Source organism: Triturus cristatus, chromosome 9 (genome assembly GCF_964204655.1).
Source record: "Triturus cristatus chromosome 9, aTriCri1.1, whole genome shotgun sequence".
Lineage (NCBI taxonomy): Eukaryota > Metazoa > Chordata > Amphibia > Caudata > Salamandridae > Triturus > Triturus cristatus.
The window spans coordinates 1039685674-1039710523 of record NC_140592.1 but is presented as its reverse complement, the minus strand read 5'-3'; the positions used below and the strand labels follow the sequence as shown (position 1 = coordinate 1039710523).

At 47.2% G+C, this 24850-nt stretch overlaps 1 protein-coding gene across 6 annotated transcripts in view; it reads left to right on the top strand.

Annotated features, from left to right (window-relative positions):
• The window catches only part of RAD51 (RAD51 recombinase), a 242011-nt gene extending 239726 nt beyond the window's left edge, over positions 1 to 2285 (top strand). For all 6 annotated transcript variants that reach the window (XM_085626852.1, XM_085626851.1, XM_085626856.1 and 3 more), the window contains one exon: positions 1657 to 2285. In XM_085626852.1, coding sequence (XP_085482978.1) covers positions 1657 to 1780 — 124 coding nt within the window. In that variant the 3' untranslated portion in view covers positions 1781 to 2285. The remainder of the gene's footprint in view (positions 1 to 1656) is intronic.
• Positions 2286 to 24850: the final 22565 nt, after the last annotated feature.

The following is a 24850-nucleotide window of genomic DNA, read 5'->3' as shown; positions in this document are numbered from 1 at the left end:
CCAGTGTCACGAAGAAGCATCTGTTGTTTAATTATGATCTCTCCTCAGATAACTCCACCTTCAAGCTTATGTTCTGGAACTGTATAAGCCCACAGCAATTTGACCTCCCCGGACAAACTGCAAACCAGATCTTTAGTTTTGCCATTTTTTTTAGTAACTTTGTGTAAATCTGCTCACATCAGATCGAGCTGTTGTTGACTCCTGTACTGTATTGAAAACATCCCAGAGAGAGGGTTCAGATATCATAAATTGTTAAGATGCAGATCTACCCTTCCCACCAAAGTGAGGAGTAACATCTTAATTGGGGCCAAAAATAGAATGGCTGTCAATTTTATTAGTATATGGGGTTTGTTGCCCTGCAATCTCTCCGTAGTCCAGATCCCAGTGGATAGGATTGCAACCAATGCAGAGAAAGCATCTCGGGTCTAGCCAGCACTGCCCGGATATTGGGTCTCCACAAACTACCCACAAGCAGAAGGTACTGAACTACAAGTGGTTATGTGGGGTATGTTCCGACACAGGATACTTAGCTGTGGTCCACTCCCAGGTCTGAGGACCTCCATTCCCCACTAAGGGATGAAGGAGTTGGCCATCGCCAACAGACCTAGCTGGAACCCTGTGGTATGCTAGCTTCCCCGTTACTCTTTCACTCCTTAAGTGGATGTACCCAGTGTCTGCACAAGACTAGGGAGGGCATCGGAGGCAGATGAAAAATCGCCTACCTGTAGGTTTTGTGGAGGATTCATATTCAGGATAATGCAGGTGCGATCACCATTGTGATGCACACAGTTTTACCCAGTTGCTGCAGACATGGCATGGGTATTATGGAGGGTGAAGGGGAAGACCTGGCTGAATGCCCAGGGCTTCACTGGCCGGTAAGGCCATCACTGAAGTTGACCTAATAATGAATGGCTTCATGGTACCAGACACTGAAGGGGAGACGAGCCAGAAAAAAGTCTAGAAGAGGCTGAGTTCCCACATTCTTCAGTTCCAACCTACCCCCAGTGCAGTACGATGCATCTTCGAGCCTCCTGACAGCCCTCTGTCCCATTAAGCTGTCTGGCTTGCTTAAATATTGCAGCCTAATTTCTCTGATGAGAGGTCATTTGTGGGCCTTAGCAGCCATCCAATGGGCGGATTAGGTGGGATTTCCTCTCCCATGTGAAGGTGATGTTCGAGAGTAGGTCCTGGCGTGTACAGAGGTAGGAGGGCATCTTCAGGAGATATTGCCACTTGATGCTGGCTCAAAGAGTGCCTCACTAGTGCCCTTTTACAAAAACAAATTAATGGTAGCCAAGTAGCCTAGTGAGACGGTGGCATAAGGAGCAAGGAACGAGACCATGTTCAGCTGCTGGAGTGGGAAGAGTGAGCAGTCTTTAACCTCCGGGGGGCAGAGAGTATCTGAAGTGTGGTCTGCGTTGATAAGGCGATTGTTGCTCACTTTCCTATCCAGCAATTTATCAATAATGCTATGGATGTCTTGTCCTTTTTCCTTGGCAACTTAAGGTAACTTGTACTAGGGGATACTTTCTCACGTACATTTCACTTCAGTGAACTGAGTTGTAACGCATACTTGAATAATCTGTGTGGTTACTATGCCTTATTTTGCATTTTGGAAATGGCTGTGTGAAAAGTTTTGTTTGTGTTTTTTCCCAGGCTGTATTTAAGGAAGGGAAGAGGCGAAACCCGGATTTGCAAGATCTATGATTCACCTTGTCTTCCTGAGGCAGAAGCAATGTTCGCAATTAATCCAGATGGCGTAGGCGATGCTAAAGACTAAATCCATGCTTTGCGCCTCAAAATACACTGGCAAAAGACTAACTTCCTGGAGCTTTACATGCTGTTGCCTTTCTATATATGGCCAGCAGAGGAAAACCTACATGTGCAATGGCCAGCAGAGGAAAACATACATGTGCAAGAAAAATCTACTTGATTTTAATGTTGTGAATGGATCAGCATTTCACTCAAAGCGGTGTTTGATTTATATTCTTGTGCATTGATGCTGCAGCAAGAGGGTTATTCTATGTAGCCCTCACCCTTCATCACGTTTTGCAGTGGTCCCAGACCAAGAAAAAGGATGGTCAACATCTTGCGTTCAGTTATTCATTTTCCTAATTGTTGTGGATCCACTGTCAATTGAGTTTATGTTCCATTTTCTTTGTATTTTTCAACCTAATCTATAAAAGGTTTAGGACGTTTTCAAAACATAACTTTTTAGTATTGCGTTTAAAGCAGACAGTACAGTCCTTATTATTTTAAATATCAATAAAAACTATTTTTCATGATGGAAGTTATCTTTGTTCTTGCAAATACGACATCAAGTTGGCTGAAAAGGCTGCTGCCAAATAAATGATATATTTTTTAACTACTTGATTTAAAGTCAGGAGTCACCAACCTTTTCTGTAATAAGAGCTATTTATGTTAAATGGAAATCATCCAGAGCTACTAATATTATTAGTGTTGTAACAGTGACCATATTAGGCACAATTACATTAGTGCCCACCCCATGGTGATCATCTCAGACGGGGTTACTAGCAGTCCGCTCAATTGGTTTATCAATTTTAAATGCCTCTACATGGGTAATATAGAATAGCCATAGCTTCTATGTACCTGGCATCAAGCTAATAATATTAGAAGTAAGTATCCCTGATATCACGATTTATCACACAAATAACAGCTTGAAATATATTTTACAAATCCAACCATATTTCTCCAAACATGAGCTTCTGAAAATGCACATATTTTCATCTCGATTACATGCCTTTAAATTGTGGTATACGTATATTAGTTAAAATGAAGTTAAAGCTTCAAATTTAGTAGACTGGGCTGCACACAGGAGAGCTACTTACAGGTAACTAGAGCTACTAGTGGCCGATGAGCTACTCTTTGGAGAAGCCTCATTTAAATCCTCTTTTAGTGTGGGTTTTGTAATCCGGAACGCCCTGGCTTCACATCTTCTAATTTTGCTTTGTTCTGCTTTTATATTAAAGGCAGTCTTCTTTCCTTTTATTCACTCACACCGGGCTGTCTTTTGGTTACCTTTTATTTTTTTTAATTATTTAATTGGTCACACTTTTCATTTTCTTCTTTTGACCCTCTGGGCTCTTTTACAGGACTTTGCCACTGAGTGGCCTGGCCTGTCTGCTGCCTCTCACTTCTCTTCCTCATGGGAAATAAGAGAGCTAGAGAAAGAAACAAAATAGGTTAATAATGATCTATACCTATATGGAAGCTTTTGGAACAGAAACTGCTCCCAGTAATTACAATATCTAACTGAGGACAAAGCCATGCTCTCACTGGGGCTGCCCTCTTTGAAATCAGCAGGAGTAGATGCTTCTCTGAGGAATTTGAAGGAATACCTTGCCCATACCCATTCAATTCAAGCCCACATATATTCCAGACATAAAGTCGAATCAGGGTTGACCTTTTCCCAATTCATCAGGAAAACCGATTCTGTAGGAGTCTGATAACATTTTCTGTGAGTCTGATGATCAGATGGAAAATGAATGAAGAGGTTGTCCAGGTAAGGCTGGATACTGATTCCCAGAGTATGAAGTAGATGTATGACTGGTCCAAGAATCTTTGTAAAAACTCTTGTAGCTATTTTCAAGCAAAACAGAATGACCCGAAACAGCCAATGATGTTTCCCCACCGCAAACCTGGAAAACCTCTGGTGGGTTTATGTAATGGCAACCTGTAGAAAAGCGTCTTGTAGATCGATTTGCGACAAGCGATCCCTCTTAGAAATAAGGCGAAATCACCTGTTGGAGGGAACTCCTTTTAAAGCTGGTAGGCAGAATTACTTTACTGTCCTGAAGCCTTTTGAACAAAAGAATCTCTGGAATACTACCCAAGACCCCTCTCTTGGACCAGGTCTGTAAGAGTAGCTTATTTCGTGACCAGTTATAAAATACTGTCCAGCAAAAACAAACCCAGATTTACTAACATTTTGTGTTGACGCAAAATGTATTTCAGAATTTACAATGCCACACAAAAACCAGTATTTATGGCTATGTAAGAAAAAAATTTACTCTGAGCATACTGCTGCCTTGCGTTACCTTGCTTCGAGGAGGCGATACATGGGTGTTTCTGTGCATCCACCTATGATTGTTGACATAAACCCATATATACTGAAGTCATTAAACATGGATGTGCACCAAAATGGGGCGCCTACCTGAGGCTGGCATAACAAAGAGAAATATATTTTCTCCTTATTAGTTCCGCTGCATTTTGCAGCACACATACAAAGAGGAATACGCCTCTAAGAATAGTTTTTGTGCAAAAAGGTATCTCTTCCTGTGCAAAAACTATTCAAACTACAATGAAGGCACCCTTGCGCCTTGGTGTAAGCATACCTGCGTTGGCGGAAGGCAGCCAGAAGTGCACCCGCTCTAAGAGAGCAGAAGGGCGCCATATCTTAGTAGATAGCACCACAGTGCAGCAAACAACTTACCACATGGCCCTCCTTCTCCAGCTTGGCATAGTCCGGTTCCTGCTTTTGACCCAGCTTTATCTCCTGAAGATCAACAAAAGAAGTTATTTTTTATTCCCTTTAGGCTGAAAGGCTGCATATGGCTTGATTCCTAAATGACTTCCTCCAACTGTTCTCCAAACAACTTCCTTCCACCAAAAGGCATCATCAATAAACCGTTCTTTTGAGTAGCGTCCGCCTTCCAACCCCTTAAACGCACGTGACATCTAGCGGCCACCAGACACTATAGCAGAGTCTGTAAGATTATCAAAAATAATTTCTGAGAGGAATTTATGGTTTGTGTTTTTATTAATTTGCAAGATTCAAACAAAACCACGTACACATAGTGATCATCATATAATGCTGTGATATAACCACTGTTCTAAGTAGCTTTAGAGCGTCGTCTTAACAGTGTGCGCGTAGCTGATTAATGACCCTGACAAGGAAGAACAGTGAAGTGAAAAAAGAAAAGCGAAAACTCCCAAAATACCCTCTCCCCTGCCCCCTCCCCTCCTCGTGCTCCACTTCTGTTCCCAAAGCCCTGCTGAACACCCATTGACCCCTTCAGCAGTCCTCCCCCCGCGCCTCTGTAAGGCGCAACAATCTGAGGTATCGGGGGCATGTGACTTCTCTGAATTCAGCAACTAATAGCGACAGAAAGGGCTGCCACAACTCGCCGTACTAGGCCCCCTCCCCCACCGTAGTAAGTGCTAATGTCTCCATACCAAGGACATACAACAGACGGTGCAGCCAGCCTATGAAAGTCGGGACGTGCGGGGTGTGCCAGTATGTAAGTATGTTTTGTGTAGCCGACCCTAGTGCAAAGGCCATCTGCCTGCCTCTGCAAGATCGTAATTGGTAGGTCAGAGGGTTGGAAAGACCTAGTAGTACATAGGCTGGAAAGCGCGGTATCTCCGTCTCAAAGTGCTTGTCCACTTCATCCAGCACCTGAGTCCAATAGGGTTGAACGTGTGTACACTCCCACAGCAAATGGACTAGGTTGCCCACCTCGCCACAGCCCCTCCAGCACGTCGCCTCCCGAGATCGATCCATTGCATGCAACCGTTCTGGAGTATAGTACCAATATGTCACAATCTTCGTAAGTGTCTCAGTAAGCCCCATGTGATACGCAGAGTGTCGGGCCCTATAATAAATGCCCTCCCACTCTTTGTGGCTGAGTGTTCTGCCCCTCTCCCACTCCCTACTTGGATTGTGTGTTTGCTTGTATTTAATCTGCAACTTCTTATAGAGATCAGAGATGAGATTTTTGTCCGACGTGCGTGTGATGAGCCATCTTTCATAAGGGGAAAAGCGTCTGTCTTCCCCAGAACGGACCTGTGGCTGAAGCACCCAATGCCTCACCTGCAGATATCTTAGCCTCTCTGTCTCCGGAAGCCCGAATTCCTGCCTCATCTGAGCGAACAAGTTGACCCCCTCCGCACCATAGACATGATACAGAAAACGACAGCCAGCCGCCCTCCAGCCTGCGAAGGCTGCGTCTTCTATCCCAGGGGTGAAATCAGGATTGCAAATCAACGGAGTAAGCGGAGATGGGAAGGATGTGAGCTCGTGGTTGAGGTTAGTGGCATCCCACACTTCCAGGGGGACTCGTGTAATATATGAGGCATATAGATTAGGGGGCCTGTGGGGCTTGCGCAAGAAGGGGATTTCCTGCAAGGGCCGCGCCGCCACCGCCTGATCTTGAAACAACCAGTGTTTCTCCGATTCCCATCTGCTCCACTCCACCAGGTACCGCAATTGAGCTGCCTGGAAGTAGAGTTTAAGATCAGGAACTCCAAGCCCTCCATCGTTCGGCACTAGCGACACTAGTGTCCGTCGCATACGCGGTTTTCGACCGTTCCAGATAAACTGGGCTAAGTCGGATTGCATCTTTCGAATCCACCCGGCAGGCGGTCGGAGAGGTATAGTGCGAAAGAGATAGAGGATATGTGGGAGAATGGTCATTTTGACCGCTGCAATCTTGCCTAGCCATGAGAGAAGGTAGTGTTGCCACCGATCGAGCTCCCGGCGGAGTCTCCCGCGCAGTTGTGCATAATTAGTGTGAACCACCTCAGGGAGGGAGGGGGCCAGCTGAATCCCCAGGTATGGGATCGTGTCTGTCGCCCAATGGATGGGAAGCAGGGTTTGCAAATGTTCCCGGGTGGGATGTGACAGAGATAGGTCCAGAGCCATGGATTTTTCTGCATTCGCCTTGAATCCGGCAGCTCGAGCGAAAGCGTCCAGTTCTGCTAAACAAGCCGGTAAAGCGCTAGTTTGGTCAGCAAGTGATATTAACACGTTGTCCGCGTATAGGCTAATCGTGTGGACAAAGCCCCCAAATGTTATCCCCGTGATCTCCGGATTCTGCCGTATCCTCTGAGCTAGAGGCTCCCATGTAGAGGGCGAAGAGAAGGGGAGACAGCGGGCACCCCTGTCTCGTGCCCCGTTCAATATGAAATCGGGAAGATGTATAGCCGTTCACTCGAACCGTAGCTGTGGGAAACTTATAACAGTTAAGTACATACGTGCGGAACCGTTCTCCCATCCCCACTCTCTCTAACACCTGCTCCAAATAGGGCCAGTGCACGCGGTTGAATGCCTTTTCAACATCGATAGCCAACATCATGAATTCCCCCGGGACACGGGTAGCCTTCTCGATATGGTGTAAAATCCGTTTGGTAGTATCCGATGTTTGGCGTTCGGGGATGAACCCCGCTTGGTCCGGGTCAATGAGGCCGGGCATATGGGGGCCAAGACGAGCGGCAAGAATCCCTGTGTACAATTTAAAATCTCTATTAAGGTGGGATATTGGGCGATATGCTCCGCAGTGTGAACTATCTTTTCCGGGTTTGGGAATGACCGCTATAGAGGCCTCTAAAAGATCACTCTGTATCGCCGCCTGATCAGCAAAAGAGTTAAATAGCCGGGTGAGGATCGGGGCAAGCAAGGAGCAAAACTTCTTGTAAAAAATAGCAGAGAAGCCGTCCGGACCGGGGGCTTTCCCCAGCTTGAGACGAGATATGGCGGATACGACCTCCTCCAGCTGAATGTCTCTGTCAAGGTGTTCGGCCTGGGCCTTAGTCAAAGCTGGCAGAGTAACAGAATCCAAGAAGGCCGCCCCTTCAGAACGCTCTAACGAGGCCCCCGTGTAAAGAGTGGTGTAGAAATCGCAGAATGTCTCCGCTATAGCACCATCTTCCGAAACGCATGTACCGTCCTCTCGGGTGATCTCTTTGACTCCCGTGTCTTTGACGGACTTCCCTCAGTTTATGAGCAAGGAGGCGCCCACACCTGTCCCCCACCCCCCCCCCCCCGCATAGTATGCATGCCGCAGTCGCAGCGCCGCAAATTCCGCCCTATCTTGATCAAGCGCCGCTAACTGTTGGCGCGCGGCTTTAAGCTGCCGCCACACTCTCGGAGCTTCCTTCCTCTGGTGCATCTATTCCAACTCACGAGTCCGCTGTGTGAGCTCCTCTTGCTTGCACCCGCGTTCCCTATTGTCAGCCACCGAAATCGAGATGAACTCCCCCCTAATGACTGCCTTCAATGCCGCCCATTGTGTGGCAAGTGTGGTGTCCGGGTGTGCGTTATGCGAAAGATAGTTGCCTTTGGAGTGTTGGATGTGCTTAACAACGTCCTCTCGGTGTAGAAGAGTGTCCCTGAGACGCCACACTCTAGCCGGTCGCGATATGGGTGGAAGGGTGAGGGTGGCAAGTACTGGAGCGTGGTCTGACAGAGAGGCCACCCCTATGTCAACCGCGGTCGTGAGCACTCGCACTGGAGCGGATACTAAGAAATGGTCCAGTCTAGCATAGGTCTTGTGTGCATTGGAATAAAAGGAATATTCCCTATCCAGAGGATGAAACCTGCGCCAGAGGTTGCATAGCCCCAAGTCCTGTATGCGCGCAAGCCCCTCCGCTGAAGTGCCACCATCTGGTGAGTGCGCTGACTGGATCTATCCTTAATGTTATCGAAGACCAGGTTCAGGTCGCCCCCTAGAATGATATTGCGATCTGCTGTGGCTGTGGCTTCGGTGAGAGTGGAATGTAGGAACTGTTCCTGACCTTCATTCGGAGCGCACAGGGAACTAATAGTGAACGTCATTCCTCCCAGGGCAAAGCGATATGTCAAGAGCCGTCCCTTAATCTCGGCCACCTTGTGTAGGACCTCCCCCCGAAACTTCTGAGCCACCAGGATCGCCACCCCAGCTGTTTTAATAGGGCCAGAGGAGAAGAATTGAGTGGGAAATTTCCGGGTTCTAAGACGGAGACAGTCTCGCGGCAGAAGGTGGCTTTTCTGCAGAAGGCAGAGATCTGCTTGCGAGTTCTCTAAACATGACAGAACTGCCCTGCGCTTCACTGGGTTATTAAGACCCTGTACATTAAGGGTTAAGATCTTAAGTGTGGTTTGAGGCGCATGGTAGGTATCGAATAAGATCTGATGCATCAAGGAGCTGTCACGTATTGCGTCCCCAGTATACACAGTGTTCAGCCGGCCCAGGCTCGCGCAGACGCAAGGGATCTTTCTAACTCTAGAGGAAAAGTGGACGTGGAGCACCGAGTTCCCTCCCCAATCATCCCCAAAAAACCCTGAAATAAAAACATTCTGCAAAAATAACTGAGAACACACAGTCCATCACTTGTCGGTGATCGGTGAGGAGGCATTGGGGTATGTCCACCAGCAGTGAAAAGAAGCCCCTCTCCCGCCAACGATCTGAACAGTAGTAAAGCAGTCACTCGGGTACAGCATAGCGTCTAAAGTCAACCAAGGTTGGAACCAGATAATTCTGCAGAGACAGCCTCCAGAGCCGACTTCTGGCCTTTCGTGATCCCCGCAGCCGGGGGCTTCCTGGGACGGCGCCTACAACCCTGCTGGCGCCAATGGGGCCTGGAGTCATCAGGCCCAGCCTTGGGGGTCCTCCTCTCCACTCTCCTCCTCCGGGAGGTCCACACCCAATAATTTGCTAGCCTCGGACAGGGAGCGCAACTGGTACAGTTTGTTATCTTTGTGGAACACCAATCGGAATGGATGGCCCCAGCTGTAAGGGATATTGTGCTGCTGGAGGTGCATAGTGATAGGTTTGAAGAGTCGTCTTTTTTGCAACGTGAGAGCGGATAAATCCTGGTACAGCACCGGCATCTGATCTCGGAACTGCAGGGGATGCATTTGGCGCGCTTTTTGAAGAATAGCTTCCTTGGTGCGATAGTCCTGGACACAAACTAAAATGTCCGACGGGGGGGCCGTTGGCGCCCTAGGAGGACCCACTCTAGGCGCACGGTCTATTCACAACTCCGCCTCGAGAGGCCTACCCAGGATATGGTTGAAGAATTCCCTCGTGTAGGTGAAAAGGTCTTTCGAGGTGTCATCCACTTTTACCCCTCTGATCGGATGTTGTGGCAACGGGAGCGGTTTTCCAGGTCCTCAAGGTGGGTTTGGAGGTCAACCTGTTGATCATAGAGCCTAATGATCTCCTGCTGTAGTGTCGCTATCTCAGTGTCCCTCCTGTCGCTCTTACCTTCCAGGTCTGCGACCCGTTCTCCAATGCAGTCCATGTCGCGTCGGACCTCTTTGATCTCTGACGTGAACTCCTGCTTGAGAGTGTGAATGTCTTCCCTCAGCGCGACAAACATAGATTCGAGGAATGCCTTAGTGACGGGCTCCGCTCCCCTGTCGACGTCCGTCCCGAAGCCCCCGCGTCCACGCCGGAAGCCATTTGTCCAGCTGGTGTCTTGGCGAATAGATCTTTAAGGGTCCTGTCCTGTCGCTTCCTGGAGGTGGACATAGCCCTCCCCAAAATGGGCCCGAGGAACTGTGTGCAAAGCTCAAATCCGCCGTCTCCAGCCCTTCTTTAGAGGATAGGTCCCAATAGAGCCCCCAACACCGTGCGAGAAACGCAGGGCATCAGATGGGGCCGGCAGGCTGTCTTGTACTGCACAACCTTCGCCGCTGCCAGTGCCCCCCGGGTCTACCACACTGACATGGCCAACACCAGCTCCTGTGTGTCAATGGTGAAACACCTGTCCCCGTAACCTTCTTTCACTCTGCTCGGCAGCTCCTCCAGGGGGCACCCCCGCCCCAAGAGCGGTCCACATCAATTCGGAGCCGCCAGTGCCGGTCTCAATACTTCTCTGGCGGTGCACTCCTCTACGGGGAAACACCTGTCATGACCAGGCCCGAAAGCGGGGCAGCAGAAAGGGGGGCTTCAGCGGCTGCTCCCCCGGCTCCACCCTATTGCAGCTCAACAGTCCCGGGCACTCGCTAGATCAGGCGGGTCAAGGGGCGCTTAAGAGTGATCCACCCCTGGAGAGTGTCATCTGCTCCACCAGAACAGTCGTCCCGGAGCACGGGACCAGTACCGACCAACTTGTTGCCCTAAAACAATAGGCCCGGCTCTTTATGGCTTAAGTCCTCTCCGTAGGCCTCCTCAGTGCGTCCGTCCCGCCCCAGGCGGTGCCGCCACTGTCACCGCTCAAGTGGGCTGCAAAATTCGGGCCAACCGCCAGCCCCCTCGCTGTGCCCCTACATGGACCGCACTGTTGTCTTCCTACGGCGCTTTGCAGTCATTCAGGGAGTAGGCCCCCCCTCCACGTATGACAGACCGCAAGCCGTTTGCCTCACCTCCACCAGCGGCGATCGTGCTCTCTTTCCGTTATCTTCTCTGACTCCAGGTGTCGCAAGGTGCAGTCCCCCGCAGTCCGTCTAGCGCCGAGCGTGCCGGTGGGAATGAGCCCCAGTCCAACCGCCGCTGCTTCAAACGCCCAGCCGCTGCTCCTCCGAACTCCAGACACCCAAAGCCACCCCATGAGGCAGCGCCGAGTCTCCAGCTGATGTCCTGGCGAGGACAGGGAGGTGCGCACGGCCCACTCACCAGGCCCTCGATCACCGCTGCACCGGCCCCAGCTCTATCTCTCTTCCAAAATGGCGGGCCGCTTCTGTTTGCGGCTCCGCGCTGGACTCCGCAGCCGCCCCCTCACTGCATCGGCCGCAGCACCTGGGGCTCCCTCCCGGCCGCCGTTGTCTCCGGGCGAGATATGGGCCAGTCTTTCGGCTCAGCAGGCTCTCGTCGTCTCGTAGGAGCCCCCAATGCACCTGCGCGGCCCCGTCGCCGCCATGCGCCGGTCGCTCGCCACAGGATCAGGAAGCAAGCCTAATCAGTTGTGAAATGAATGAATGAATGAAAAAAATATTTAATAAAGCGCACTGTGGCCAAGCGGCTTCAGCGAACTCCACCGGTACTGGAACTCCTCTGGCTTCTAGGAGTGTACCGATCGTGCCTGTAACTGCCCGCTGGCCGGTGCTATGCACGTCGTCGGCGGGAGCTCAAGAGCAGTACGTCTGCTCACTCCGCCAACTTGGCTCCGCCCCCCTCTGAGAGGAATTTAGACTGAACCTCCATATGACGTAAAAGCTGGAAACAAACTTCACCTTCCTGAATTTCAGTGGATATGTATGGTGGATTTGTAAAGCGCTGCATATCACCAGTAGGTTATCCAGGCGCTGATCGAGTTGATAGTCTTTAATCGATAATTGAGACGTATACTGAATCAATTTCTGCCCTTGTTGATAAACTTAATGCAGCACAGGAATTCTTCAATGCTGCTTCTGCTTTTTTGTCAACTGGATCAGAAATTGAAAAATCCACTGTAAGCAGAGAAGGTTGCAAACAGAGGATCTACGATCAAAGACAGATGCAGTCCAATACCGCCTTAGCCAAAGGATATATTATAACTTGCCATAAATCTTGGCATTGATACTCTATCAGGTTCCTTCTCATTCTCTTTTAAGAGCCTCTGAGATAGCAGGGAGCTTAGTAAAAGAGTGCTTCCGAAATTGCCGAAACATCACTACTTGTGGACGGCTAGTCCTCATCTGCTAGTGACTGTAGATTGAAGGAAAGGCAAGAGATTACTGATTTAAAATCCTTCCTCAGGATGTAATTACCTCTTGGAGTGGAAGAGTGACCTGGGAAACTCCCCTCCTCCACTGGAGCAGGCCAGGAGAAACAAGCAGAAGTAACAGAAAACGAAATGGAATCTATCTTCAGGAGACTGCTGGCGGGGGACATCTCCCTCTGTCTTTCATGTTTTTGAGACCGTGATCTCACCGTCTCTTGAAGGCTCTGCTCAGCCATGGGGGCAGATGCGACTTCCCATCAACCACCTTCTTAATGCCATATAAAAAGGAAAGTAACTGTTTTCACAGCAAATCAGAACAGTGAAAAAGAGTAGACCACTTCCCCTCCTTTTTTTATTTTTTCGGTCTCGCCTAGCGCTGCAGCACGCTTGCGCAGATCGCTCTGCGAGGCATATTGTAGTAGGGTATGTATTAGAAGTTGAGTGGAAGCCCCACCCATCTTTTTCATTGGCTGGCGTCATCGTCCATGGTAAATGCTGGCTTCCGATTGATAATGAGGCTTCTTAGTTCCTCCTTGTTACTGGCCTGTTTCCTTTTGGGACCACCCGTCAGGACTGGATCTTTCACTTGCGGCTTTACACTGTCCTTCATTAGTGGGTAAGCACTCTTGTGTTGATTCTGCTTTGGGCAAGGGCCGCCATGTAAATAACTTAAGTAAGCACTGGCGCCGCACTAAGGGCACAGCGCTTACTTTTTTTAATTGTCTGTTTTTTTAATTTATTTACTTTTTTGGTATTTATTTACTTTTTTTTCACTTTGGCGGCACACGCGCTGTACCTTTAGCCATGTTAAGCTAAAGCGTGGGTGCCGTGATTGTTGAAAAAGTAGAAAAAAATATTTCTTTATTTGTTTACTTTTGCTACAATCGCGGCACCCGCGCTTTACTTTAACATGGTTTAACAGTAAAGCGCAGGTGCCACGATTGTTGAAAAAGTTGAGGAATAGATTTTTTTCTATTTTTTTACTTTTGCTACAATCGTGGCACACGCGGGTTACTTCAACATGGTTAAAGGTAAAGCGCGGGTGCTCCTATTGTTGAAAAAGTAAAGAAATAGATTTTGTTTTCTATTTGTTTACCTTTGCAGCAATCGTGGTATTCGTGCTTTACTTTAACATGGGTAAAGGTAAAGCGCGGGTGCCGCGATGGTAGCAAAAGTAAACAAATAGAAAACATTTTTTCGATTTGTTTACTCTTGTTTACAATGCCATAGGTTACAAACTCGCAATTGCGACCCCTATAGCATTGTAAATGCTTGTTGTGCGGATGGCTTCAGGCAGCGGACAATTGGAATTTCCAGGCTGCGGCTGCTGCATTCTTCGCGTGACGACTGAGGACATGAGGCTGTCATGCTGAGGTGGGGCAGGTAATACTGCTATGTTATTAGTGGTGGGGAGGGGGGGTGCATTCAGGTCCGGTGGAAGGAGAACAAGGGTTTCCGTGAGTGCGTGTCACTGTACACGACAGACCCACCCACCCTGGTGACCTGCATAGTGTGGCCGCTGGCAGTGCAAAGGGTACATGGGTGGCACTGGGGCGCCGTGGCTCCTGTCATGCCTCAGACGCCCCAGCGCCTGGCTCACGTGCATGCCTTCATTCATGTTTGCCTCTGCAGACCGGGATGTGCTTGTTTTGTGACTGATTATGCATCACACCAACCAGATTTTTTTTTCAAACGCAGTTTTATCATTCATTTTTCTGAAAGTGGAGAAATTAGTTCGCACCATACCTTTTTACGGAAAAAATAGTGTACATTTAATTTACTCTGTGTTTGCCTTGGTTTGTATGAACTTAAGCGCACGCCCTTTTGTACCATCCGCTATTATGCAAGCGACAGAACAGTGCAAGAGATTGTTCCCTCGGTTTTTGCACCAGTGCGATTTCCTCTCCTGGACCAGTGCAATTTATGTTTTCTGTCTGAGCGAAATATTGAAATCATTGAGAAAAATGTACAGATGCAAATTATTGAAACTCATGTGGTGACAATTAAATGTTGCTTCCAAGTCACGCCATCAAAATCCTCAAGATTCCCTCCAACCCCCGGCTTCAAGATGGCACGATGGCTCTATCAAAGCGAGAAAATAATTGAAGATAAGGACAGAGAGCAGAGAATAAAACACCAGACTACAATTTAGAACAAACAAGTCCTCATCAATCTCCGCAAAGGGCCACCATCACTTCTTGGACCTTCATATGTGTTGGCTCCTGGAGTGTGCCACTGCACCAAATAAGACTTCTTGGCGCTCACTCTAGTGTCACAGAAGGAACAGGTCGAGGGAATTCTAAGTGCCCCAGTCATCTATGCATGAAGACTGTTGCGATATTGCAAAAGGGGGGTCATCTTCAAAGAAGGAAGGAAGGAATGAGTTTCAAAAAAGCTGGAGCTCAGTTGGAAAAATCCCAACCCCGCCACCCCCATTCCTCCATATCCAACAAGCATTTTCAATGCAATAGGTCTCGCATTTACACAAGTTTAACCTATTGGCATTGTAAATGACAATGCCTTTTATTTATGTTTTAAAAACTAAACCAAAAATAAGGCATTGTTATTTGCAATGTCAATAGCTCAGACTCGTGTAAATGCGAGACCTATTGCAAATGCTTGTTTTACTTTTCATAGGTAACAAATAACAAATCAAAGATGACTCGCTGGCTTTGAGATGCCTGAAGCCAAACTCCAAGTAGGTATTGTCCCCATACTTTCTCAGAACGTATTTCTTTTAATTCATAAAACATAAGGGAACATTGTAGAAGAGATCTGCTTCCAGAAATGAGGTTCGCACAAGGACATGGCTTACACGCAACAGTACATTTGCAAGCAGGTTCCCACGGTCAAGCTGTGTGTTGCTTTTGCTGCGAAAAGCTTACACTGGGTCGCACGCCATAATGCAGCTCATAAAAACAAATAATAAAGGGGACAAACATAACCGGGTCAAAGTAAAGAAAGGCACCTCCCCGCTCAGAAGAGCTTTTTTTGGGAGCCAGCATGTTGCACCTGCTGCCAGAATGATCCGAGCCAGGCGCCAGAAAATGGCACGTAAAACAGAAAAGCAGGCAGAGCACCGACAACCTTCTAACCTGCTCCCTAAAATGCATCCAAGGAACCTCCCACTGGAAAACGTCAAAAACAGCACAAGCCACCACATTGTTAAGAAAAAAAGTAATTTTCCTTTTATAAAGAAAACAGCTGCACTCTGAGCTATAAACGCACCAATATAAAGAGAGAACATGGAGGCCGAGCACCCCCTGGCCAAGAAGGCACAAGAAAAACCAAAAGTACAAGAGGAGAGTTCGGGGTTTGTAAGGGAAGTACTCAATTGTAATAGATATGGAAAACAGCTTGGGGACATGGTGGCTTAGGAGTTTCGTATACTGTAAACCTCATAAAGTACGGAATGGGACGAGCAGGTAACGTCCAGTATGCCCAATGAAAATTATCAACTTGATCTCTGACCATGATCTTTCATGCTCCGTGAATACTAAACGACATGCCTCCCTGGTAATTCCCAACATGAACGGGACTCCCTTAACCTTGGAGAGAGAGAGTTGCATTTATGACTAAAACTGCATTATTTCCACCCCTTCTCTGAAGCTGAGATCACCGGTCTTTGTCTCCTAACTTTCTAACTCCACCCCCCTCTTTTGGGATTTTTTCTGGTTTTCCACCCAGTTCAGTAATATTTCAAGATTTATGGGATCTTTGATGTTGTGCTATATAAAGGCAGTTGTAGGGAGATTTCAATTATTGGGTTGACTACCTTTGCGACTTCAAGACCATGTGATCTAGCGTAACTGCCATTTTAACCCTTTCTTATCCCAGAAAATAGTGGAACGTATCACACCACCACTCGCACTTGAAATCTCACATGCACTCCTGCTCTTGCCAGCGGTGTCTCCTCTGCTTCTCTCGAGTATTTGGAATACATGCAGACCAAATTCTCCCAAACCCTGCCATGAACATAGCACTAATTATCCTACTGGAATCTACTGTAATGTTCATTTCAACTTCAGAACATGCTTATTAACAGAAGTGGAATCTACTCCAGACGGTCTCTCCTTCAGACTTTAAAACAAGTGCCTCTAGCAATATCTTACAGTATTTAGTGCTTTTGTCAGTAACTTGATCTCCGGCAAAGTCATTTATACCTGTGTGCAGACCTCTGGATTCCTTTGCTAGATGATGCATTACTATACTCTGTGACATAATGAATTCAAGTATAATTAACCAAACTTATAAGTTTGTATAATATTTCATTGATTGAAGCGCTATCATGATGATACTGCATTGTTTTTCGCTGGCTTTAAAAGCGTATTTCAAAAACCTAGGACTAGTGGATTGATCCTCAAGTTCAAATTCCCAGTTCAAATAATTAGCGATGGTTTTAACAACCTGGCTGCGTATGGTACACAAGATGTAAAGAAATTCCTTGGACAAAATATATATGCAGCACTGAGATTTTGGGGAGATGTATGCCACTGGAGCAAATTATCACTTTCTCTCCATGGCCATGCAACTTTACAAAATATGCCAACCCTACCCAGGTTCTTCTGTCTCTTCCCAAATCCATCCTACTGGATACTGGAGGACTTCAAATGCTTGGAGGTGGTACTGCGCCTTCTGCTCTGGGATGGAGTGCTCTACTTATCTATGAGTGGGACATTGAGCCAGGGGCAATATATGACAGAGGTATAGGAATGAGTGGACTTTTTCACCTCAGGACAAACCAACACTCAAGTTGGAGAGGCATGCAATGGTTGACTGAGGGGTGGTATTGCCCTCTACTACAAAGATAGGCAGGTGCACCTACCAGAAACCCATTCAGCCAGTGATGGAGGTATGGATGGTGGCAAATTCAAATCTGGGTTGGAGCACATCACTGACAAAATGCATCACCTGTATTTCAGACCTCAAAGAGGTCGAACAACTGAAAAGATTTAATGCCCCAGAGCTCATTGGTATTAGCAAAGATGTCTGGGGTGAACAGGACTAGTGCCTTTTGAATAAGCCCAAAAGGAATACGAACTTTCAGCATTAGAAGTTTTGACGTGTTTGCAGTGCGCATTCCAACCAATGTGCAGTCGGACAATAGCATCCCCTAAAGTATTGAGTCCTGCAGGAGCTTCTACACTGAAGGGCAATGTCATACATCTATAGGAAGATAACGAACAATTTACCAGAGGTGCTTTGAGTGGAAAATGGATGGTAGACACTGGGGTAATTGAGGACTAATTTAGAGGAGATCCTACAGTGCCTAAGAGGGGCGGCCATTAGAGCAATATTTACACAAGTTCAAATATGGCCCATAGTATATCATAATAAACAGGATTGTGTCCAAGGGTGTGTGTAGCTGTCTTATTTCTCTGCAAAAATAATATCACCTGCTTACCTACATTTAACTCGGACTACACAGTCTTACTCAGACCTGACTGAACTGACGTTCTGCTGCATTTTGGTTACAATATCTAGAATTCGAGATGAGGTCGTTTTTAGAATCCGCCGCTCAGATTTAAAGATAATCTGGGCAATGAATTTGTTACCAAGCACTAACCATGCACTCTGCTATAGAAATGGGGTACAAAAGAAAAACAAAGACATTGGACATTACCACTCCAACTGGGCAGTGGCGTCTGCAGATTGAAGTGGATGTCGAAATGCAATAGAAAATATCTTAGTAATGTGCCATGAAAAGTCTGCATTTAACCTTATTGTGGAAATAATTTCTATGTAAAGAACTCTTTGTTCTGGTACGAAGCTTAACAGGTGTTGAGTAACTTCATATATGCTCACCAGTCCTCCTCTTTTAGTAAAGTAACTACTGCAAGCTTTATAAGTATGCAGTTTCTGATGAAGATAAGCTAATTTTCTACTCAACTGTTGTGCAACTGGAAAATTAATAAACAGACCTCAATAGTTTGTCGTTCATATTCTTAGAAATTCATATATCACTTGTTAAAAACCACTTGTACGAGTACACGATCATATATACATATAATATCTGGGATTCTGTGATCTCTGTTTAAACTGCAGCCTTTAATTTCCCAATGATAGAGGAGACTTGTGATGCACCCAGTCACCTATTATAAAGAAAAGACGTCAGTACTCGACAATTATTAGTTAACACAGTTGAGTCAGCAGCCGAAGTGAAAGGCAGACAAGGTCACAGAGCATAACAGCTGCCTAGGGAGATGGGATTTGCATGCCCTGCTTTCTTTGTACTTCTTCTCTTTGTTTTTCTTCCCTCTAGGTCCACTCCTGATTTCGTTCTCGACATAGTTGTTCTGATCTAATTTTTATCTGTTACGAATATGATATAGATGTAAAGCGCTCTGATACCCTCGGGTCTTGCCAGTGCCACATAAAACTCCTAAATAAATTAACCCATCTAGTGCGCGGGCATCGATCACCGGACAATGCTTGCACTACCGCCTAAGTACTGCAGACACTAAAATGGTTTAAAAGGAACTTCTGGGGATTGTACTGGAAGTTTACTTTTGTCATTCCCCAGGGTGGGGGTGAAACATACTCACTTCCGCTTCAGCCCACACCCAGTGTTGCCAGATTGGGCTATTTCCTGCACAAATGGGTGACATTTTTCCCATTTGCACGGACAAAACCACACCTGGCGGTGGCTACTTTTTGGGCTTATATTGGCCAGTTGTATACAAATATGTAGCTGGGGTGGTGCTGACACTGTCACTGACAGACAGACACTCTGCCCTGCAGGGCAGCATGTATGGAAACCAACCAGCTGAGCCAACCAGGTACTGCAGCGCAATCAGGTAGCCAATGGCCCTGGAGATGGCGCATTTTTGTTGAATTAAGTTGACGCCTATCACTCTGAGTGGTTGGCAGTGACATGAATGTCAGCGGCCAATGAACGCGAAGCGCACTGCATGGCTGGGACATCATTGGAGGAGGAATCAGCACGGGTGTGATATTTACTATACACGTGCTGCTGAAGGCAGCGCGTGTGTTTGTGTAACTGCAAGCCCACCTGCTGCTGTTGCCAAACTTGCCAGCCTAGTGTAATGGTGCACAGGGTTGTACACAGTATCTTTGGGTGACAGGGCCGTCAATCTTTTAGCGCAAAAGCGATACCAATGACGGCCCTGGCAATATTCTTTTGGTCATCCCCTGCGGAGCTCTATTAAAAGAAGTCACGCGGGTGGAGGGGGTGCAGTGTTGCCAGATTAGGCTATTTCCCGCACAAATGGGCAACATTTAACCCATTTGTGCGGGGAAAACCCATACCTGGCGGGGGGCTACTTTGTGAGTGGGTTTAAGCCCACTGTGCACAAAATATTGGCTGGGGCGGCGCCGACCCTGACGAGTCCATTGGCGTGCCTATCACAGCAGTGCACTGTGTCTGGCAAGGTCCAGTGATTAATGTCAGGGAATGAGCGCGCGTATTGCTGAGGTATGATTGGAGGACGACCAGGCCAGCCTGTGCGCATCGGTACGTATAAGCCTATGTACACGCCCCCATCCACCCCCCCACCCCCACTCTTACAGCGGGCAGCAGCACCTGTATGTGAGTGCAAGCACACCTGCTTGTACATACTGCGCTGCGCACCCTAGCATAGTGGTGTTTGGAGCAGGCTGGCGGTACCAGTGTATGTGGGTCCCCAGGGCCGTCACTCTTGTAGTGTGGGAAAGCGCTACCAAATGACGGACCTGGGCATCATTTTTGGGCAGTCCCCGAGTGGTTCTTTTTATGCAGCAGCCAGTGACGGTAACGTGCACCACCCTCTCACTCGGCGTGGGGGGACGGACTGTGTATGTCGGCTGCTCTGGTGCCTTGGTGAATTGATTACTGCTGCCACACAGTCCTGTGCCGTCATTTACTCCGAGTCCTCCTGCTCTGAGACCCCAAATCGGAGTCTCACTGTCTGGATTGGCCGACGGAATAGAGTAATACTAGTCACGCTCATGCACTGTCTGTCGGACTCTGAGACCAGCCTGCGAGCACTGGGCCTGGCCTGTGTGCTGCTGTGGCCCCGCGGGTGCAGCCCATCCCCAGCCTTCCATTGAATAGGTTGAGAATCTGATCGAGAGAGACCCACCACTACTGGTGAGAGGCAAGCCCCCTGCCCTAAGTTAAATAAGTGAAATTACATTTTTACCTCTCTGTCCAGGCTATACAGCATCAGTAGGAACTGGTCTGGGTTGAAATGTATGCCACAGAGGGTGTGTGCACTGACCAATGCATTCCTGGCTGGGTGCAGCCAAACTAATATTTGTTAAATTAACTTCAGGGTAGCTGTTTAAGGTATCTCTGGTCCAGTTTTTCAATATGGGTGAAAGTTGGAAGGACACCACATGTGAAGTTACCTGAAGGGGAGTGGCAGGCCTGGGAATGCATGTGTATGAGAGAGCATGGAACTGCCTTCGCTGTGTGTTTATTAGTGCCTTTTTCCATGGTGGGACGCTGTTACTTTTGCTGCTGCATTAAAGTAAAAAATATGTAAATTGTATTTTTTTACTCTTGAAATTAATGGGTGGTAGCTTTTGGAAAAAGTTGTCAAAGCAGGTTTCGTGTTTGGGTAAAATTATTCCTTCCTAAAATGGAAGACCTTGATGCTATGGAGTTTCTTGCAGCCTCAGCACGTGGGGGGGGGAATAACCTAGTTAGTCAGTATGCAAGTGACATCATGGTGTGTGCCATCATAGCCCATGATGTCACAATGTGTGGCATTACAGTAAGTGACATCACAAGAAGTAATATCAGATAAGATCCCAATGCATTGGTTTTTATTAGGTATATCATGAGTGCATTAAGCGCATTATTTGATGTAACTAATTTTGCTTTAGGGTTGTACTGAAAGAGTGGCACAATCCCGACGCAAAATGTGGGCCTCAACTAATTTTACTAATTTTTTAAAAACCCTGCCATAAAGAAATTCGCAACATAGAGAAGCATGGTAGTACATCTGTTATGCTTAATTAGTTGCAAAAGTCTGCGTTTTCTAATATTTTATGAGGTTAAGACCTCTTCTGCAGAGGTGCCCAGTAAATATCAGGGAATAATAGTTGGTGAGATAACTCTGGAGGTTAAAGTATTTGTTGGAGAGATGTCTGTTTTGTGTAGTCCCAGATCTGAATCAAAGTAGTATCGAAGGTTAATGTGTCTCCTTCAAAGAACATCATGTAATGTGCAGATGACAGAATCTTTTTTTAATGTAGCTAGGTAAGTGGGCTACTGCTTTGAACACAGATCCTTTCGTTACTTGCAGTTCATAATTAGTAAGCCTTTTAATATACCACAGTGAGCTATGTAAGATATGTGACTGCTACATCTTTTAACCCTCACTGAGTGATGCAACACATCTTGTACATTGATTTACACACTTGCACGATTTATTGTCAGTGTGTATGTTATGTAAAGCACTCTGACACCCTGCACTGGGTTGAGTAGTGCTATAAAAGAAATAAACTAGTGCTATTTAAAATGTGTGTAAATACTGGGACAGACCAACACATCTGACATTCTTACAGTTTATGCACTTGCATAAAGGGAACGAAAAAAAGTCAAAAGCATGCCTCTCTTAAGTACCTGTGAAGAGTTAAGCTGTGTACTTTTGTTTCCCTCCGTTGCATGTATATTTAAGTGTGAGGTTCCAGGCCACTCTATCAAAAGGAGGCCTGATGGCCCCTTAACTTGGCCTTTATCTATAAATGAAAAACTGGGGCTAGACACAACATGGATCCCTCCAGCAAATACATTATCCTCCAGAGTTTAATACCAAGGGCATATGTACAAGGAAAATGAGCATTCTGGATATTAAATGAGAGGATGTGTTTTTTACAAGTGTAATATGCATTTTGAATCAATACATCATGCATAAAGCATAGTCATTTGAGATCCATGGAATTCTAAAGGGGTGATGCCGAATGGACGAACTCTGACCTGTTCTGACAGGTGCATGTTCCCAGCGTGCTAAGTATTCAGAATGTTGTACTCTAACTAAAAAGGAATGTGTTTTGGGCAACAAATGGTGTTGGATTTATTTTGTGTTCTGTACTGTTTCAATAAAAGTGCATTACAATCCATTAGATAGGGCTGTTGATTACTGTAGGTTAATGGTGTAGCAAATGTTAACTTTACATGTTGGGAGTGACATTTTATAGAGATTAACAGTACTTCTAGTGTAAAATGCAAAGGGGAAAAGAAAGGTTGTGTCTGCTTGTCACAAACTTGAGTCCAAAATGGAAAGTTGAGTAAGTATGATGAGTATTCCATTAGGATGTATTCATTTTTGCTGTGATCAATAAGCTGTTCACAGTGAGGACTGGTCTTTAAAATGAGTAGCATTAAGACAGGTGCCCAGTTAACTCCCTCCCACTATCTGTATATTGAATGGAATGTATATTTGTCGTTAAAATGGTTACTGATGACTATTTCTGTATAATGTGATCCTTGCTACTTTGGGCTGGTTTTTGGGCTGACACTGGTCTGCGTTGGGTTGAATTTGGGCTTTTACTTGATCGGCTTTGGGCTTGGGACGGGTTTCAAAATCTGGCAACACTGAGGGAGTGTCTCGGGCAGTGATCACGGACTGTGATCGGCACCAAATTTGCAACGCATTTTGCAAAATTGTTGTCATCATTGCGTGCGCCACTTACTGTCTGTCTCTTGTTGGATTTGTCACAGAAAGATACAGAAAGTGAATGAGTGACTGGGTGACCATCACCAATCAAGTTCTCAGCAGCTCAAACTGCTGTTATGTTCATCTTGTTGCGGCCACTATGGGTCCACTGTATAAGATGATGCAGCAGCCTGTCCCCTGGCAGCACAGGCCCAGGGTCCGGGGCGACTGAATACAGACCAGTGCCACCACTCTCAGTTGACCTGCCAGGCTGCACAGCATATGATAATGTATAATGTGATTGTGACAACACTAGTCGACAAGTGAGGCACCGACTGGGAGATGTGTGTTGGTTTGGCAACACCAGTCATTTCACTGTTTATAGTGATCAGAGAAAGGACGTAGCTCACCTCTGGGTGGTGGCTACCCTCCTCCCTTTCCCCAGCACAGGCACACTAGGCGCCTCGAAGAAAGGGGTGTGACAGCATGGGGTCTGGATCTCATGCATGCAGGGGGGGGGCTGGTTCTAGAACATGTGTACTCGAGAACATTTTATGTGACTGAGCGCATTAATGACTGCAGGGTGACAATTAAGGGGGTTGCGGTGCCAGTAAGTAAGTGTAGGGGAAGCGAAGCATATACATCCAGTGGCTGATTTGCACAATGTGAAACCAGAAAACCTGGGATTAATCCCAGCTTCCCCACTTTACCAGACTGTGTGATCCTAGCTAATTGTTAATTTTCACTTTCCCTCCTTTTATCTTCATTATCATACACAAAAGTACTTTGAAGGGGGGCATGGCTAAGACGCGCATGGAGCGAGATGTGCTTTGCTAATTCTCCGCTCCGGGGCGTCCTGTAATTGGCTGCAATCCCAACCACCAGGCCTGTCTTCAACGCAGATGAGTTGTGCCGCTGCAGTGGTGCGACTGAGCTGCCTGGAACAGCAGGAACCCGCTGGATAGCCCCTAACAGGCGGTGATCTCCTGGCGACTTGTGGCGTCATTCCCCATGGGCGCCATCTTGGAGGACGGCAGCAGCGGAGTTTGCTGGTGAGAACGGCGGCCTGGTACTCGAGCACTGGGGTCCCCTGCCTTCATCGACGTGCAGTTGAATGCGCCTGCAGACGAGCCGGGCTGAGCCCTCGTGAGCGACCCGGGCCCCCCTCCAGTCTTGGCGCTGCCTGGACGCTACTCTGGGCCTTCCGGCCGCCTGGTGCACTTCTCCCCTGGGGACCTGCCGCCACGCTAACGCAGGTACGGGGGGAGGGACTGCTGCGCCTGGTTGGGCCCCTGCTGTCATACCTCTCTTCGCTGCACGTATATGGGGGGCTGTCCCTTTCACGGTCCTTAAGATTACACTACCGGGGGGGTTGGGGTGCACTTGGCGCTAGGTGCGGCCTGGACTGATTTGGCTCCCAGCGGAGTGACGGCAATGCGAGTTACTCTTTTCTCTGGGATATGCCAGACACAGTCAAATTCCTTCCCCTCAATGTAATAGTGATAGCATGATTATGTAGTATATTAGATAAAGTGCCGCCTGGCATGCATTATAGGTATATTGCGGGTCACCTCAGAGTTCCATAACCTTATGAAAGAACTCGGCCTTCAGCCTTGTTCCTCTACGTGGTTATGGAACTCTTTGATTATTTGCAATATCTTTGTGATGAATGGCAGGGGGTACTTTACCCCTTATATTGTGTGTAACTGTTATCTTGACATGAACATTCTTCTTGTTCCTTCATAAGAACAACGCCATTGTGAGAGGATTTGGCCTTAGGGCTAGGGCGGTGGACCTCGAATTTGGGGAACTGGGTTTGAGTCTTGGCAATGACGCTGAACATCCTGTGATTCTGGGCACATCACTTTATCTGCCTGTGC